The sequence below is a fragment of the Xyrauchen texanus genome, chromosome 30 (genome assembly GCF_025860055.1).
Source record: "Xyrauchen texanus isolate HMW12.3.18 chromosome 30, RBS_HiC_50CHRs, whole genome shotgun sequence".
Taxonomy (NCBI): Eukaryota; Metazoa; Chordata; class Actinopteri; order Cypriniformes; family Catostomidae; genus Xyrauchen; species Xyrauchen texanus.
This window is the reverse complement of record NC_068305.1, coordinates 17,014,664-17,030,789: the sequence shown is the minus strand read 5'-3', so window position 1 is coordinate 17,030,789 and position 16,126 is coordinate 17,014,664. Positions and strand designations below refer to the sequence as shown.

Here is a 16,126-nt window from a genome sequence, read left to right as displayed (position 1 = left end):
AAATATATCCTGGCTCTTCCAAGCTTTATAATGGGAATGAATGGTACCTTAGATTTTGAAGCCCAAAAAAGCGCATCCATCCATCCTTTCATCCATCAAAAAAGTCATCCATACAGCCCCAGAGGGTTAATAAAGTCCTTCTGAAGCAAAGTGATGCATTGTTTAAAGAAAAATATCCATATTTATAACTTTATAAACTATAATCACTGGCTTTCGTTAACGGCCGTCTGCACGTTCACGAGAGAGAGTCGAGTTCCTGCATATTTCTACAGAAAGAGAGAGAGAGAGATTGTGAAGCAACAGTGGTTTGACCGTTTGCGCTTAAGAGAGGTCAGATTTTTCTCTCTTTTGTGGTATTCTGCCTCTTTAACATCCAATACCTCTCCAAACAGTCATGAATTAAGCATGCATCCTCCTTGTGTTGCATATAAACAGTTATGAGGAATGCATTTGTGCATATTTGTCCAGTCATCAAGCATGGAGATCCAGAAAAGTTGCTGGCAATGTGATCTTTAAGGTAAATGTGAATTGCCGTTTGCAAGGCATTTTTCTTTTGTATTGTGATGTACTTTAACGAGTGAAACAATCAACCAGAAAAAATGTGCTCTGAAAAAAAGTGGTAACTTGCATTGTTACCTTAAGAACCTATTCCTACCTAATCTAACCCTTAAAATATTTTTTTTTTTTGGCGTAATGTGGTCAGAATGATTCAGATTATCTAATATTTTTGACATCTTGAAAAATTGACATTTTTAAGTTAGCCTTTTTCCAGTGTATGACGGGAGTTGTTTTTAGCCACCGGAAATTGACTGTATTGTAAAAGTGGGTATTGCATTCCATAATGAGCCAGGCTATTGGTTTACATTATCAAAGAGCCAGCACAGCCTTAGTGTAATCAGCTGAAATGGAAAGTCTTGTCAAAGGAAGAACAAGTTATCAAGTTTTTGGAAGATTAAAAAGCATTTTTTTCTCAATGAAAATAGTATGCACTGAAACAGGAATGTGTCTTACAGGAGTCATACAGGTTTGGATCCACATGGGCGAGTAAATTATATGAATTTACATTTTTGGGTAAACTATGCCTTTAAGAAAGTACCTTAAGGAAGTAAATAGTCTATTTAAATGCCATGCTGACTTTATATAGACTCAGATTTTGGTGAAAAACTACGTAGAGAGCTATCAAACCACTTCAGCAAAACTTGCTCTTGAGTTTATAGCATTCTTCTTTAATTACGTCAGCTCATTATCACATGTGTGCACACACATGCAATAAAGAATTTAGATGGCTGAACAAATAAGACAATAGCACACTTGGTAATCTTTAGACAGCTCATTAAGGACTTCAAATTTAATTTAAAATCACTAAAAGGACAAAAGCACCAGGAGTGCCCACCCCCCCGATTTCTACCTTTCTCTCTGTCCGTTTCTTACTCACTCCCATAGCAATTCTAATACGGTCTGTGTTCCAATAACCATTCTTTAATTCCACCTCAGTCAGCCCATTGAAGGGAAATGAACCGCATGCTGATGAACTAACTGTTACGCCCTGATTGGCCAATCTCGATGACCAACAGCCCCCACATAGCCCAGACAAAGAAGACACTCTATCTGTCACTCTCTCCCCTTCTCTGTGTTGACTCATCATTGTTTTTCTTTTACTTGTTCAGGAAAACAGTCAGCCCTGAAAGTTCTGTTCTGATCGGAAGTAATCAAAAACAAACATCGTATACATACAACATAGTGTGTGCGCCGATACAGTAATCACCTTTCACCCACCGTATCTTCCTCTGATCATTTGCTCTCTCCTGCTTAAAAAAATATAAAGAGGGAAAAACAAGTTCCTTTGAAAACAAGCAGGCCACATAGAGAGAGAGAAATTTGTACTCAGTGGTAGAGGGCTTGAGTAAGGTTTATCAAGGAATGGTAAAAATTTTTTTTTTTTTACAAAATTACTGCTCTAGTAAAACAAGTTTGTCTTAAAAAGTTCAAAGCTGTATCTTGTTTTATAAGTGAGCAGGAAAAGATATGAGGTAAAATGAAAGAGAAACAGAACAGGAGATCAGTGAGGCTAAGGAGACTAAATACTGTAGAAAGACAAATAAAGGGTTATTGCTGGAGCGGAATTAAAATTCCAAAGAACAGCAAAAACTGCATAAGCGCATTCTTTCTGTAAGAATCACAAAGTCGGGTCAGTGAGACAGCACTAACTGTACATTCCTGTGTCCCACTTAAAAAGAAAAGAAGGGACTCGGGGGAGAAAGAGTGAAAGAAAGGCTGCAGGGGAGAATAGAAAGTCTTCATCCCTAAGTCATTTGCCTAAAAAGGATGTGATGAATGAGTGTCAGGGACACAAAACATCTACCTCATGTTTAACAAGAGACTCCCCCAGTGCTCAGTTAGGGGGGAGGTGGAGAGGATACAGAGAGGGAAATGAAACAGTGCATAAAGATTAAAATTCTTGCATTCATTGGCAAAAGCCACTGTGCGTAACAAGTTCACATCGACTAACTAACCGGACAGGCTTTTCTGAGCACAGGCCTGTAATGGTAATGAAATAAGAGCTTCCATTGTGTTTGTGTGGGCAATGTGATAGCTCACCTTTCCACTAAGAAGGACATAGGAAGTGAAGATCAAATCAAGGTAGAACTGGGCCTTCAGCAGTTCCTGACACATACAGGCTCACACACACACTTGGGAAATTCCACTCAGGGTGTGATATGTGAAATCTCAGTGTGAAATTTAAAGCCTGTTTTATTGTAATTGTCACAATTCTGTGTGCATGTACAGTATATTTGTGAGTGTGTGAGCATCCCTGTATACACTACCATTAGTTAATATGAACTAGGGCTGCAATAACTAATCAATAAAATCGATAATTATCGATAATAGAAATCATCGACAACGAATTGCATTATCGATTAGTTTAGATTAGATATATGCGGCAAGCACGGAGAAGCTCTATCAGTGACGTCACTTAACAGCCCCGTGAAAAATGTGTTGCATAAGAACTCATTTGAAAAACAACGGAGACAAGCTGAAGCAGAAACTCTCCCTAAGTTGTCCAGCGCACAAGAACACTTTATAAACATGTCAAAGAAGAACATAGTAAGCATACCGTTTAATGTGGAGCGGTTGCTGCTTCAGGTGCGTTGACAGAGAGCTTATGCTGTTTTATGTACTTGTAAAATGTCATATTCACTGAAATAATAATAATAATTAATCAAACTATCACAAGCTAGACTGCTGTTGAATATATGTTTGGCAAAAAAAATTCAATGACATGTTTAAGTTATATTTTCAATTCATTGATTAGACACCATTTTGATGATGAAATTCAATTAAACTTTACAAACTGTTCTGAAAATTTCTGGAAAATAAAATAATAATTATCAAAATAATTATTAAATAATTACAAATAACTTAACTGGTGTGTTCAATAGCACATTACCATATTAGCATATTTTTGCTGTGGTATAGAAACTGGTATCGATAACCGTGAAATTTCAAAGGTATCGGTACTGACTACTGAAATTTCGGTACCGTGACAACACTAGTTGCAGACCTAATACAGTATGAACTAACAACGTACAATAATTTTACAGCACTTACCAGTCTTGGTTAATGTTCATTTCAACATATACTAATAAATTTGTATATCAAAAGTTCCATATGTTAGCATTATGACCTAACGTGAACTAACAATGTACAACTGTATCTTCATGGGTAGCAACAGGGTAGCACTTTACAGTGTTCCATATGTTAACATTATTTGATGCATTAGGTATCATGAACAAACAATGAACAATATATTATTCACTGCATTTATTAATATGTGTTAATGTTAGTTAATAAAAATAGAATTGTTCATTGTTAGTTCATTGTGCATTAACTAATGTTAACAAATACACCTTAACCAAAATTATTAAATGCTGTAAAAGCATTTTTCATTGTTAGCTCATGTTAATGCTAATACTGATATGTTAAAAAATAGAACCTTATTATAAAGCGTTACCATGTCTGTTCATATTTCTGGACACACTCTTCCATAACACCAATAAATAAGTCAACAATATTGAAATATAAAAAGAACATGTTGGTTGTTACCGTGCCTTCAGACCAGAGGCGGTGAGAGCGTCAAAATTCGCACTGGCTGCCCTGCCAACAATGCTTTCGAAAATTTGTGGACGCTCTGACGTATTTGAAATAGGCGGCAATGTTCGTTGAGAATGCTTGGTTTTGTGGACTATATTTAAAGAGGCCACAAAACATCCAGACATGTCGACCTTGCTACTTGTGATATCTTTTTGACGACATATCACAAGTAGCGTATATCCTCATGAAATATTTTTTATATAATATTATATAAACCATAATATCCACTTCATCAACTCACCCGGCACACCAACAATTTCAGACACCTTTGTCCATGCATCGTTTTTTTATTTTATTTATATCCCTGTAAGCAAACAGGGACAAATCAAATATTACGGGAAAACCCGCCACGGCAATAATCAGTTTCTCATCCATTTTGTCTTCGGAAACGAATGTTTGGTGGGAACCAAAGTTTACACGGTTGTGTTCACTAGACTTCGCTAGAGCGGAGCACTTCTATATTCCAGTAGGTTGCCGCCGAACCACGTCAAAGCACATTTCCATAATGTTGGCTGCACTTGAACTTTACTCTGACACCCACACCGCCCAAGACTCGCCGCACCGCTTCTTGTCATAGTAAATGAATGACTTCCGGTCGATTTGACGCTCTCGCCGCCTCTGGTCTGAACGCACGGTTAAACTTCACAATGTTTCAAACCAGAAAAGGCACACGTCCCTTATCCATTTGGCACTTTTCTCTTTCAGGGCTTTAAGACAAAAATATTTTGCATATTTTGACTGAATTATAAGCCATGGCTATAACTGGTTTACAATCGCGGCAGAAATGCGGCCCTGCCAGTGCAAATAGACAGCTTGGCTGTGACTGACTAAATGTATGGAGATATCTGTGCCATCGATTGACTGTATGGATAGGGGCTGTTTCGATCAATGCCATCGACCACAGGGGACATTCATCTGTGTTTGAAACCATGGGAGGATTTGCCGATTCAGCCCCCCAAATATTTCAAACTGAGACCCTTCAAAACACATTCCTCCAAAACACTGAGTCTCCCTCTCTATAAACACCCCCTGCTATAAGCAACCATAACACTCAACCTCCCCCCCTCATTTCACAAACACACATAAAAACCCCACCCTTCCCCCATCCGAAGGGCACTCTCCTTCCAATGGTGGCTTGTAAAGAATCAGAGTTGATACCACACTGTGGAATGAGACCACTTAGCTACACGTTTCTTTTAGCATTCAGCATTTGTTAAGAGACCAAATTCAAGAAAACATCCTTGTTTACCTTTGAGTAGAACTTGTCCCTCAGTGATGACATCACCGGTCATGATGTCGTACTGTGTCTCCAAGAAGCCAGGCTGACACGGCATCGCCTCTGTGCCCTGGACCGCCACCTGCCGAAAGACAGAGCACCAGACAAATTAATCCCCTGATTAATACACATCACCCCTCAGCATGGGCCAACATACACCACGCCAAGAGCCAAATATCCAGAATCCCAGGAGGAATCGATGGACATAATGATCGTGCTCTTTCACCATAAACAGAGGAAATGAGGCAGAACTCTGCTCAAGAAAAGCTCTGCGATGAGACTTCAAGAGTCGTCGAGTCCATTGATCAAGCTCAAAATGAACTCTTTGAATTTGCAATACTATTGTATTTCGCACCGATAACCCACTAATTTACAGCCGATCGGCTTAATTGAATAAGGTTTATTGTAGCAATATCCATTACAATATTCTGTGCACTTCTAAATTATTCAATGTTTCTTGATTCTGCTTTCCCCAAAGCATAGTGAGTGCTTTCTATTTCCCCTCCCCCCGCTGTCCGCCCTCCAGTGGCACTAGGGCATCTGTTATTTTGAGGTGGGTGTAATTAGACTGATGAGGTCAGGAGGACGAGTCGTTAGAAAAGCAGAGCTGACCAGGCTACACGCAGTCTGCCTTGAACACTGTGGTCTGGTGCAGCACTTAAATAAAAACACAAACACACACACAGCTGGCACAAGCACTTCAGCGACACCAGTCACAAACCCCCTTTATGGCTTACTCTTAAAACAGGCAAGAACACCTAGCGTAGTGGTGTTTAACAGCTACCGATCAGCACAAAGCCTCTTTCATTCTCAACTTCAGTCCCATCAGAAAAATAAACAATGAACATGGAGGCATTCCATATAAATGTAGCTATATAAAGGCATGAGCGAATCTGATAAGACACAAGGTCTTTATCTTAGCATAATCAAAGGTAAATCTGGATTTTAGTGGATTCTAGTTAAAGAGATCAAAGGAGGATTGAGTGGTGGTCCTGATGTCCGCCAAAGCAGGCCTATCTATTTTGGAATAAGATCAAACGCAAGAGGATGGCGGCTGGCTGTGCTTGTTAATAAGACCATAGTCAATTTATCAAACATGTTAATTACTTGTTAGCTCAAAGGATGCTGAATTATTTCCCTCCTGCACACAACTGATCAAATATGTGCTGTAGTCTAAGATCCTCATCAACCATGGCAGAACAGTCACTGCCAGAGCCAAAGGTTTGCTTAAAGGAATATTCCAGGTTTAATAGTTATAGTTAAAGTAAATCTCAATCGACAGCATTTGTGGCAAAATGTTGATTACCAAAAATAAATATATAAATACAATTAGAATAATAATCATTTTAACTTGTCCCCTCCTTTTCTTCAACAAAGAGGCAAAAATCGAGGTTACAGTGAGGCACTTAAAATGGAAGGGAATGGGGCCAATGCTGGAGTATTTAAAGGCAAAACTGTGAATCGTATGTTATGAAAGCATTTACATGAATTACTCTGTTAATACTTGTGTATTATTTGAGCTGTAAAGTTGCTTAAATTGTCATTTTATGGACATTGCAGATTATGTTGTCAAGGCAGTGAAGTTGGATGAAATGTTTAATTTTTAAAACCCCAGATTTGATTGTTTTCCTTTTTTTTATTTTTATGAAAAGGGCAGACAAGTAGAAATTAATTTTGTGTTAATAATAATAATAATGAATTATGCCACAAATGCTGTCGATTGAGATTAACTTGCATTGAACCCGGAAAATTGACTGCTTTCTTCATAATTTTTTTTTAATTATTATTATTTTTTTATCTCAACCAATTAAGCTGCCTTGCTGCTGATAATATAACCCCCAGAACCCATATATAAATCCGGCACTTCAGGGGTGCATTTAAAAATCTGACTTTAAACTGTCCTGTCAGCAATTGCTTAGCAATATGCTGCCTCTGCACATCCTTACAGAGGGAATGATTCTAGATGGAGCAGCACCAGCAGCCCTGCTGACATGAAGAATCGTTGAGAAACAAACGAGGAAAGAGGCAGGAGACGCTATAAAGCCAACGGAGATCGAATAAAGACACTGTCACACTGTGCTCTCGCTTTATAGTGTCTGTGATTAATTAGAATACGATTGGCGAGCCGCCGACCTTTACTGGTTCAAAAATTCGAATTTGAATTTTAAATGTAAGCCTCACTCTGAAAGAATTCACTGCAATGTAAGCCCTCGCTCAGAAAGAATGCGCTCCCCCCGACTAGCAGAGGTATTTAAACATGTGGAACCGTTACAGCACGAGCACAAACAACATTAACGGCAGTAAAACGCGACATTTATGTTACACTTAAAAACTTGCCCCGGAAGACATTTACGAGATGCTACTTTTGACCGCAAATACAACATTAAAACCAGGACCAAATGGCTGATGGCCAAATGTTAACTTTATTGTTATGTAAATTTCGAACGTTAGGTTCCATGATTACATCATCAATTTCTCAGTCGAGGTGGATGAAAACAGAACATCAAATTGGCTGCTCTCCGCATTCAAATAATACTGCTAGACTAGGCATTTTCAGCGATTTAGAGGGCAGCAGACCCAACAACCTGACAACACGCCTCGTTTCTCCACTCGCTGATTCAGGTCAGAGTGATTTGTTCATATTTGGGTGACGCGTAGCCCCGTTGTTCGCAGTGACATTTCACATTTCCACAACTATAAGAGATTGAGTCAACGGAAAAAGACAGTCGCCTCGCGTCCACTTCGATGAGCTGTTCATTAACTGATTATTGTTACATTTGTTTCATCAGTCAGAACAGATCCATTGTGACCTAATCACATCCATGAGGGCAACTTTTCACTCTCGTGCCAAAAGAAGCGAGAGCGACCCGCATTTCGTCTGCGACTGGCTCCGGTTCAGCACGGGACGGTCTGAACGGGCTGCTGATACAATGTTGCTCAGACCATATAAAATTCCAGAAACATCGCACACCTAAACGCGTAGTCTGGAATTGCATTAGAAGCCAACTAAATGCTATATAAAATATTTAACCATAAGAAACCAACATGGATATGACTAAATTCAATGGCTACGAGCCACCTATCGCCCTATTTGAATAGCATTACACTAAAGCTCTTATTTGTATTTTCACAGAAAATAAGGCACACGCATTATTGCGTCGAACTGTTCTGTAGCTGACAAAAACCCGAAATATAAATAATAACAATTGCAAACATGCCAAACCCCGGTAAACGTAAAGTAGCATCGCTACAGCAATCCTCGAGCCCGTGCTTGCGCGCACATCGCCTTCGGACATGTATTTTACCTGCACAGCCGCGAGAAGCGCCAGCATCACGCCTCCCGAACGGTACATCGTTTAAATCCCGTCCTTTATGAAGACTCCGATAGAATTGACCGTTTTCCTTGAGGACCGATGCGTTATAATTTTCCGTAAGGTAGCAGCAGCAGGGACGGCGGCATGTAGCAATAGATTCGTTCCTCGCTCTGTCTCTCTGTCTCTCTCTCTCTCTGGCACTGATCCGTGCTGCTCACACTCTGGTAACTGACGCTCAGCTCACTCTCTCAGTTCAACAGCAGAACGTCGCCTCAGTGGCGCCCTCTAGTCTCAGCTATCAGTACTGCGCCTGAGAGGGGCTCCTTTCCTTATGTCACCCCATTCAGCCTCCGGAAGTCACAGTGAAGAAGACAAGACCCCGCCTGCTTCAGTACAACAAAAGGAAAATCTTCTTTCTTTAACCCCACCCCAACCCCTTAATGCCCACTAATCGGCAGGAGGGACTGAGAATTCCTGGATTTAAAGTGCATCTCTCATCTAGGTGGGCTACTTTGGAAATCTAATGGAGTTATTAGCTTCTGCAAGTATTGTGAAGGCTCCATGTTGATTAAATCCAAATAAGCCAATTCAATAAAAGTCCAATTTGGCTTTATTTATTACAAAATCTCATGAGTACATCAGGTGGGAGGGAAAAGATGCCCCTCATATGCAGTGAATCTTAAATAGTGTGAAATCACAATGTAAATTGATTTTTATGACAGTGCTGAAACGTGATTAGGGAATTTGCTCGGGTGATGTCTTATTCCACTGTTGACTTGTGGGCACGACTGTGTCTCTAGTCATGGCAGGGAGGGACAGGGAAACTGGCACTTGGAGTTCCTGTGACAGCAGCGAATGTCTACGGAGCAGATGCCCTGCGCGCTCTGAGAGAGTCTCCAGTCATCAGCGCGCACCACCATCTGCTCATCATTACCGGCCGGCCGGAACACACAAACACACACAAACCATGGAGCCGCCGGTCTGTCTAAGTGACGTCAGAGGTTGGCCTTGAGAGACAGAGATATAAAAGATAAAGAGAGGGGAAAAGAGGAAAAAAGACATAATCTACCTTAACATACCATTGATAGTCCTAATGGTACTTAATGGTAGAAAGTGTATCCACAACATTGTGTTTAAAATGGCAGCCAAATGCAACTGCTTCTTTCAAGGTTTTCATAGTTGCCAAACTTGACATCAAACTGAAAATGAACCTTAATATTATCATCCATCTGTCTTAAGTACTGAAACTGAAGCTTTATGGTGAGATATTTCATTACACCCCTATAATATTGTATCAGCTCATTACCAAAATCATTAAAGGGATAGTTCACCTAAAAATACATGACAATTCTCTCATCATTTACGCCCCTCATGCCATCCCAGAGGTGTATGTCTTTATTCTGATGATCACAAACATTGATTTTTTTGAAGAATATCTCAGCTCTGTAGGTCCATACAATGGATGTATGGTGACCTGAAATTTGAAGCTCCAATAAGCTCACAAAGGCAGTATAAAATAAATCAATATGACTCTAGTGGGTTAATCCATTTCTTCTGAAGTGATCCAATGGGTTTGGGTGAAGACAGACCAAATATAACTCCTTTTACACTATAAAGCTTTGCTTCTGCAGTCTCCTTGATGATCATGATTTCAAGCTTAATTACACTTCCTAGTGCTTGACACATGCGCAGAGTGCTAGATGTCACTGGGCTGTGTAATTGAGCGTGAGTGCCTAGAGACTGCAATACCGATTCAGAAGATATGGATTTAAGCACTGGCGTCTTGTGGATTACATTTATGTGCTTTTTGGAGCTTCAAATTTCTGGTCACCATTCACTTGCATTGAATGGACAAACATAGATATTCTTCTAAAAATCTTTGTTGAAAGTCATACATATCTGGTATTGCATGTGGATGTGTAAATTATGAGAGAGATTTCATTTTTAGGTGAAATATTCCTTTAAGAAGTGCTACCTTGTGCCTTGCTTTATCTTCACAACAACACCAATTCATTGAGGTTGAAATTGTGATTGGTCCATTATATATAACTAATTCTGGCAACTACTCAATAGTCACACATATTTAGCTGCTTAATGAATAATTTGGGAGGAAATGACCAGAGAGGTCCTCTCAGATCTGCTGAAAATCTATAAGTAGGCACAGTCCACTACTCCTACAATGCTAAAAGCATTATGGTCAGAACAGAACATTATGGCCAGCTAACTAGACATCTCTCCTCATGGGAGGCCCTTCTTTCACTTTAAACTTCCTATGGACAGAATAATTTGTTTTCTTGCAGACTACATTTTCCATGCCCTGGACTATGTTAATAATGCCCTGGCTACCCTTTGCAAATGTAACTGTCCCACAAGGAAATATTTAGATTTATTAGGTGGTCTTCATATAAGGCAGAAATATTTATTATCACACACATGAATAATAGCAACCTAATGAGCATGGAAGAAACTGTGGCTCATTATTAATTTACTTTATGGTGATTGGCTTTAAAAAGGTGAAAGGAATCTCATCGGTCTGCTGAGAGAACAATATATATGGTTGTATTAGAGTACTTTAACCGTTACTGGGGTTAAGGGTTACACCAAGAATGTTTGTTTTTGGTGTATGCATGCATATAAATGGGTAGTTGACATGAAATACCTTTGGGAAGTTGATATGTCCTGTGGTTTGACATGCTATGCTCCATCTAAAGCAGCATTTTGTTTATTTATTGATCGTTACTTTGCATGAAGCTTTTATGTTCTCATGCTAATTGAGAGACGACATGATTTATTTGTACTTTTAAAACTACACAAAAATTAACTGGTGAAGGCAAAAAGGTGATTAAAGGACTAGTTTAAAAAATTCAATTCAAAAATGACAATTCATAATGGACTTACCCTCCAAACACATACATTTTCTATATTATGCTGAACACAAAAAGTAAAGAAGCTCGCCATGTGTCTTTGCAATAAAAAGATTACCTTCACATTCTTCTTCTTTTGTTTTTGGTGATTCACATTCTTCTCTGCATATTGCCTCCTGAGAATTTCTAGCAAAAAAATTATTAAATATTGATTTGTGTCTCACCCACACCTATCATATCACTTCTGAATATATGGAGTCGTATGTATAACTTTTATGTTTCCTAATAGTATTTTACTGACCTAGAGAGCTGAAATATTCTTCTAAAAATCATAATTTGTGGAAGTCATCCACATCTGGAATGGCATGAGGGTGAGTAATTGATGAGAAAATATAAAGTTTTGGGTGAACTATCCCTTTAAAGTGATAGCTCAGCCATAATTTAATATTCTGGCATAATTTCCCTAATACGCTAATGTGCCATATTTCAAAATGGATTACATTTATTATTTTCCTCAAAATTCTACAAACAAACTTTACGGATGCACTGTATATATATAAAACACATTCACAGAAAGTAAATGGTGACCAACATTCTGTATAAAATCTCCTTGTTGTGTTGCATGGAAGATAGTCATACAGGTTTGGAACAACATGATGGTGAATGATAACAGAATTTCCATTAATAATAATACATGTTAAATGTGTATTATGTAATGAATATAGGGGAGTTGACATCTATTATGTCATTTGTGAAAGTAACGAGTTACTACGTGAGTACACCTTTAATTGGAGACTTTCTTACTCTTAATCAAGAAATTATTTATGTTAGTACTTTTACTTGAGTAATAATATTTTTAAGTAATTGTACTCTTACTTGAGTATAGTTTTTGGCTACTCTACCCAGCTCTGGCTTTATGCATCAAGCACCCATTGCTGCAGAAAATGTTATCAGTATAAGAGCTTGTATAAAATGTATATTTCACATATTTAGGTCCAAAGGGCAGTGACACAGGTCAAGTTTGGTTAATCTACGACAACAGGTTTGTTCTTATTTCTCTCTATTATCTTTCTCTCTCTCTTTCTCTTTCTGTAGTGATTGTTCCCCGAGGGACTTATATTTGAGTATAAGCCCAGATTCTATCTCCTACTTATCTCATTATCATGCCACTGTGTGTTTTATAGTGAGTTTTGAGATGTTCTTCATGCTGTGTGTGTGGGTGTATACCGAGTTAAGAGGGGTCACATTCTCGCACACCTAACTACAATGTGTCTAATAGTCTCAGTCCATTTCTTAAATTTTGTTCCATTAAATGATCTCTTTCTCTTGCTGTTCTGCTTTCCTTCAGTTTTCTTCTGAGTTTCACCCAAGGCCTTGAAGCACTAAGAAAACAGGAAAAGACAATCCACTTTGAAAGGCTTTATGACAATCTTCTAAAAGTCATAGTCAAAACAAAGTATCAAACCATATACACTAAAAATACAACAGCAGAGCACTGCAAACAGCTCTGATCTATATGTCAACTGTTTCAGCAGGCTTTATATGTACAGTATGTGTGAGCAGCATAAATGTGCTTACAATGCTAAAACTCATTCAACATGCCAATCTTCATTACCATTTGTAAAACATCATCCTGCAAATCGTTTAATGCCTTGAAGCATATTGTCTTTATATTTTAAAAACAAAGTGGAATTTGCTTATCATCACTGACACATTTTGTTGTTGCAATATTGGCCTGCCACATCCATGTTGTAAAAGGGAATCTCACATAACAGTGACTAGAAATATCATCTTTAAGACAGTAACAACAACACCCTCACTCTCTTTAGAAAAAAAAAAGTTCCAAATACTGTTTTACAGACACTATTTGAGAAACATATTATTTTGATATGGATCTTTAGAAAACCATCAATCTATTGGTACTTCAAAGAACCCAGCTGTACTTTTCCTCTGTTAACAGATGATAACTACAACACATACACTTAAGATGTGTACAGTATATCTGAATAACCTATAATGTCATTTCAAGTAAAGGACTGTTCAGCCAACTCAAGAACATAATACAACAAAAATGGTAAGAACAGGGTTCTTGCTAAACCTAAGCAGTGGTTCTCAACTGATTTTGCATGAGGACACAGATTTTACATTGTACTTAAAGGGTTATTTCACCCAAAAATGAAAAATCTCATCCTCAAGCCATCCTAGGTGTGTATGACTTTCTTCTTTCAGCCAAACAAAATCTGAGTTATATAAAAAAATATCCTGGCTCTTCCAAGCTTTATAATGGGAGTGAATGGTACCTTAGATTTTGAACCCCGAAAAAGCGCATACATGCATGGAAAAAGTAATCCATATGGCTCCAGGGGGTTAATAAAGGCTTTCTGATGTGAAGCTATGCATTTTTTAAAGAAAAATATCCATATTTATAACTTTATAAACTATAATCACTGGCTTCTGGTAATGGCTGTCCACGTTTTCATGAAAGAGTCTACACACTAAAAAATGTTGGGTTGAAAATAACTCAGTTTGTGTTGTTTTGCAACCCATGGCTGGGTCAAATATGGACAAACCCAACCGTGATTATTTTAACCTAACATGTTGGGTTGTCTGCGATGGACTGGCGACCTGTCCAGGGTGTCCCCCGCCTTTCGCCCAATGTTAGCTGGGATAGGCTCCAGCCCCCCGCGACCCTGTACACAGGATAAGCGGTTGACGATGGATGGATGGATGTTGGGTTGTACAACCAACCCAACTCTATGGGTTGATTGTCTAACCCATCTTATGGGTAGTGATAATTTTTTTCCGTGTTACAACAACCCAATGTGTAGGTAATGTGTTTCAATCTGTTTATGAAAAGGACCATATCAGTATTTTCTGCAGTTTTTGTGAATTTATAACTCGGGTGTACATTGCATTTCTGCAGAGAGTATGTCATAGTTTTATATTTCACTACCTTCACTTATTGTAACTAAATACAGACAAAAAATAGAAAGCATACTTCATAGAGAAAGCATAAGTATATTTTCATTCTCAATGAACAATAAAACAGCATATAAACAATTTCAATTCATCCAATTTCTGTACACAAATCCTTAAAATGTCATAAATGGTTTTATTTCAAAAGTACATAAACATTACAACAATAAGGTTAACAAGAGTGGCACAAGAACACAGTGGAACAAGCATAAGAAACGCATTATCAGCTAACAAATGTTGTGGTACTGCTTAGCAAGACAAATAACCACGCAGCAGTCTTATTGAAGGTGATTCTGTTCCTGGGAGTTTGTAGACAACGGCATGCAGAAACTCCCACACTGGTGCACACTGCTTTGGGAAATGAATGTCCAAAACATAAAAAAGTTTAAAGCATATGTTCACAGCACCAAGGAGAGTGTTTTGCTGTAGTGCCTGTCTGCCAACAACAACAAAGGCTTGATGGCACTGACTGTTGTCTCCGAGGCCAAGGACAAAGGGGAAGGGTTTAGCAATCTCAGCCTCCCCCAAGTATTCAACCATGTTGGTTCCAACCTGTTAAAAACAGAATAAAAACGTAGAATGCATGAGAACATACTACACACTATACATGATTGATGCAGCATTATTATACAAAATCAATCATCAGCTGACTCAAATTACCTTCTACTTTAATTTGCATAAACAGTCTTTTTTCCATCACCTTGTCCATCATTCCATATACCCAGTCTCTTCATGCTATTAACTCCCTCTGTCATTTCAGATCCTGCCACTTCCACCTAACATGCAGTAAAAAGCCACTCCCTTTTTCAGGGCACTGTATTTTAAACATAATTTTGTAAAAATCCAAATCATTTTACAGATCTTTATTTTAAAGGGTTCAAACAAAGCGACAAATATCTGACAATGTGAACGGGGCTTATTGTACATTTCCACTGTAGCGGAAGAAATCCGCTCATCGTTGCTCGCAACGCTCCTGCTCTTCATGATTGTTCGTACCGCTCGACTTCCATAGGAATTAATTGAAAACACCCGCTCACCTCTGTTAAAAACGCACCAGTGGAAGAGTAGTTTTTTAATGTTGGCGCTATGGATGCTTCCAGTGGCGGCAGACATCTTTACTGATAGAAGCATCCGTAGCGCCGACATTAAAAAACTACTCTTCCACTGGTGCGTTTTTAACGGAGGTGAGCGGGTGTTTTCAATTTATTCCTATGGAAGTCGAGCGGCGGTTGGATACTGGGACTGACAGCGGTACGAACAATCATGAAGAGCAGGAGCGTATATATATATACTTTTGACACGACGCTAGCGTCAGGTATTAATCGGCTTTGAGCTTAATGACTCCGTTACAGAAGTCACATATTTCACACTAAAACGTCGAAATATGACCAAATGAGACTTTTGAATCATTCAAAAAGAAGAAAAAACAGAATAACAAACGTAATAACGATCCAGTGAGTATTACAGCAAACCACAGCTGATGAAGCAAGCATTACATTTAATAGCAGTTAATGTCATGTGAACTGTCCTATTTTGCATACTTT

General features: G+C 38.6%; 1 protein-coding gene across 1 annotated transcript in view; it reads right to left on the bottom strand.

The window, feature by feature from the left end:
* LOC127624382 (cadherin-2-like) overlaps positions 1-8,972 on the bottom strand; it is a 64,915-nt gene extending 55,943 nt beyond the window's left edge. The window contains exons 1-2 of the mRNA XM_052099183.1: positions 8,734-8,972; positions 5,402-5,510 (exon numbers count right to left, since the gene is read on the bottom strand). Coding sequence (XP_051955143.1) covers positions 5,402-5,510; positions 8,734-8,781 — 157 coding nt within the window. The 5' untranslated portion in view covers positions 8,782-8,972. The remainder of the gene's footprint in view (positions 1-5,401; positions 5,511-8,733) is intronic.
* Positions 8,973-16,126: the final 7,154 nt, after the last annotated feature.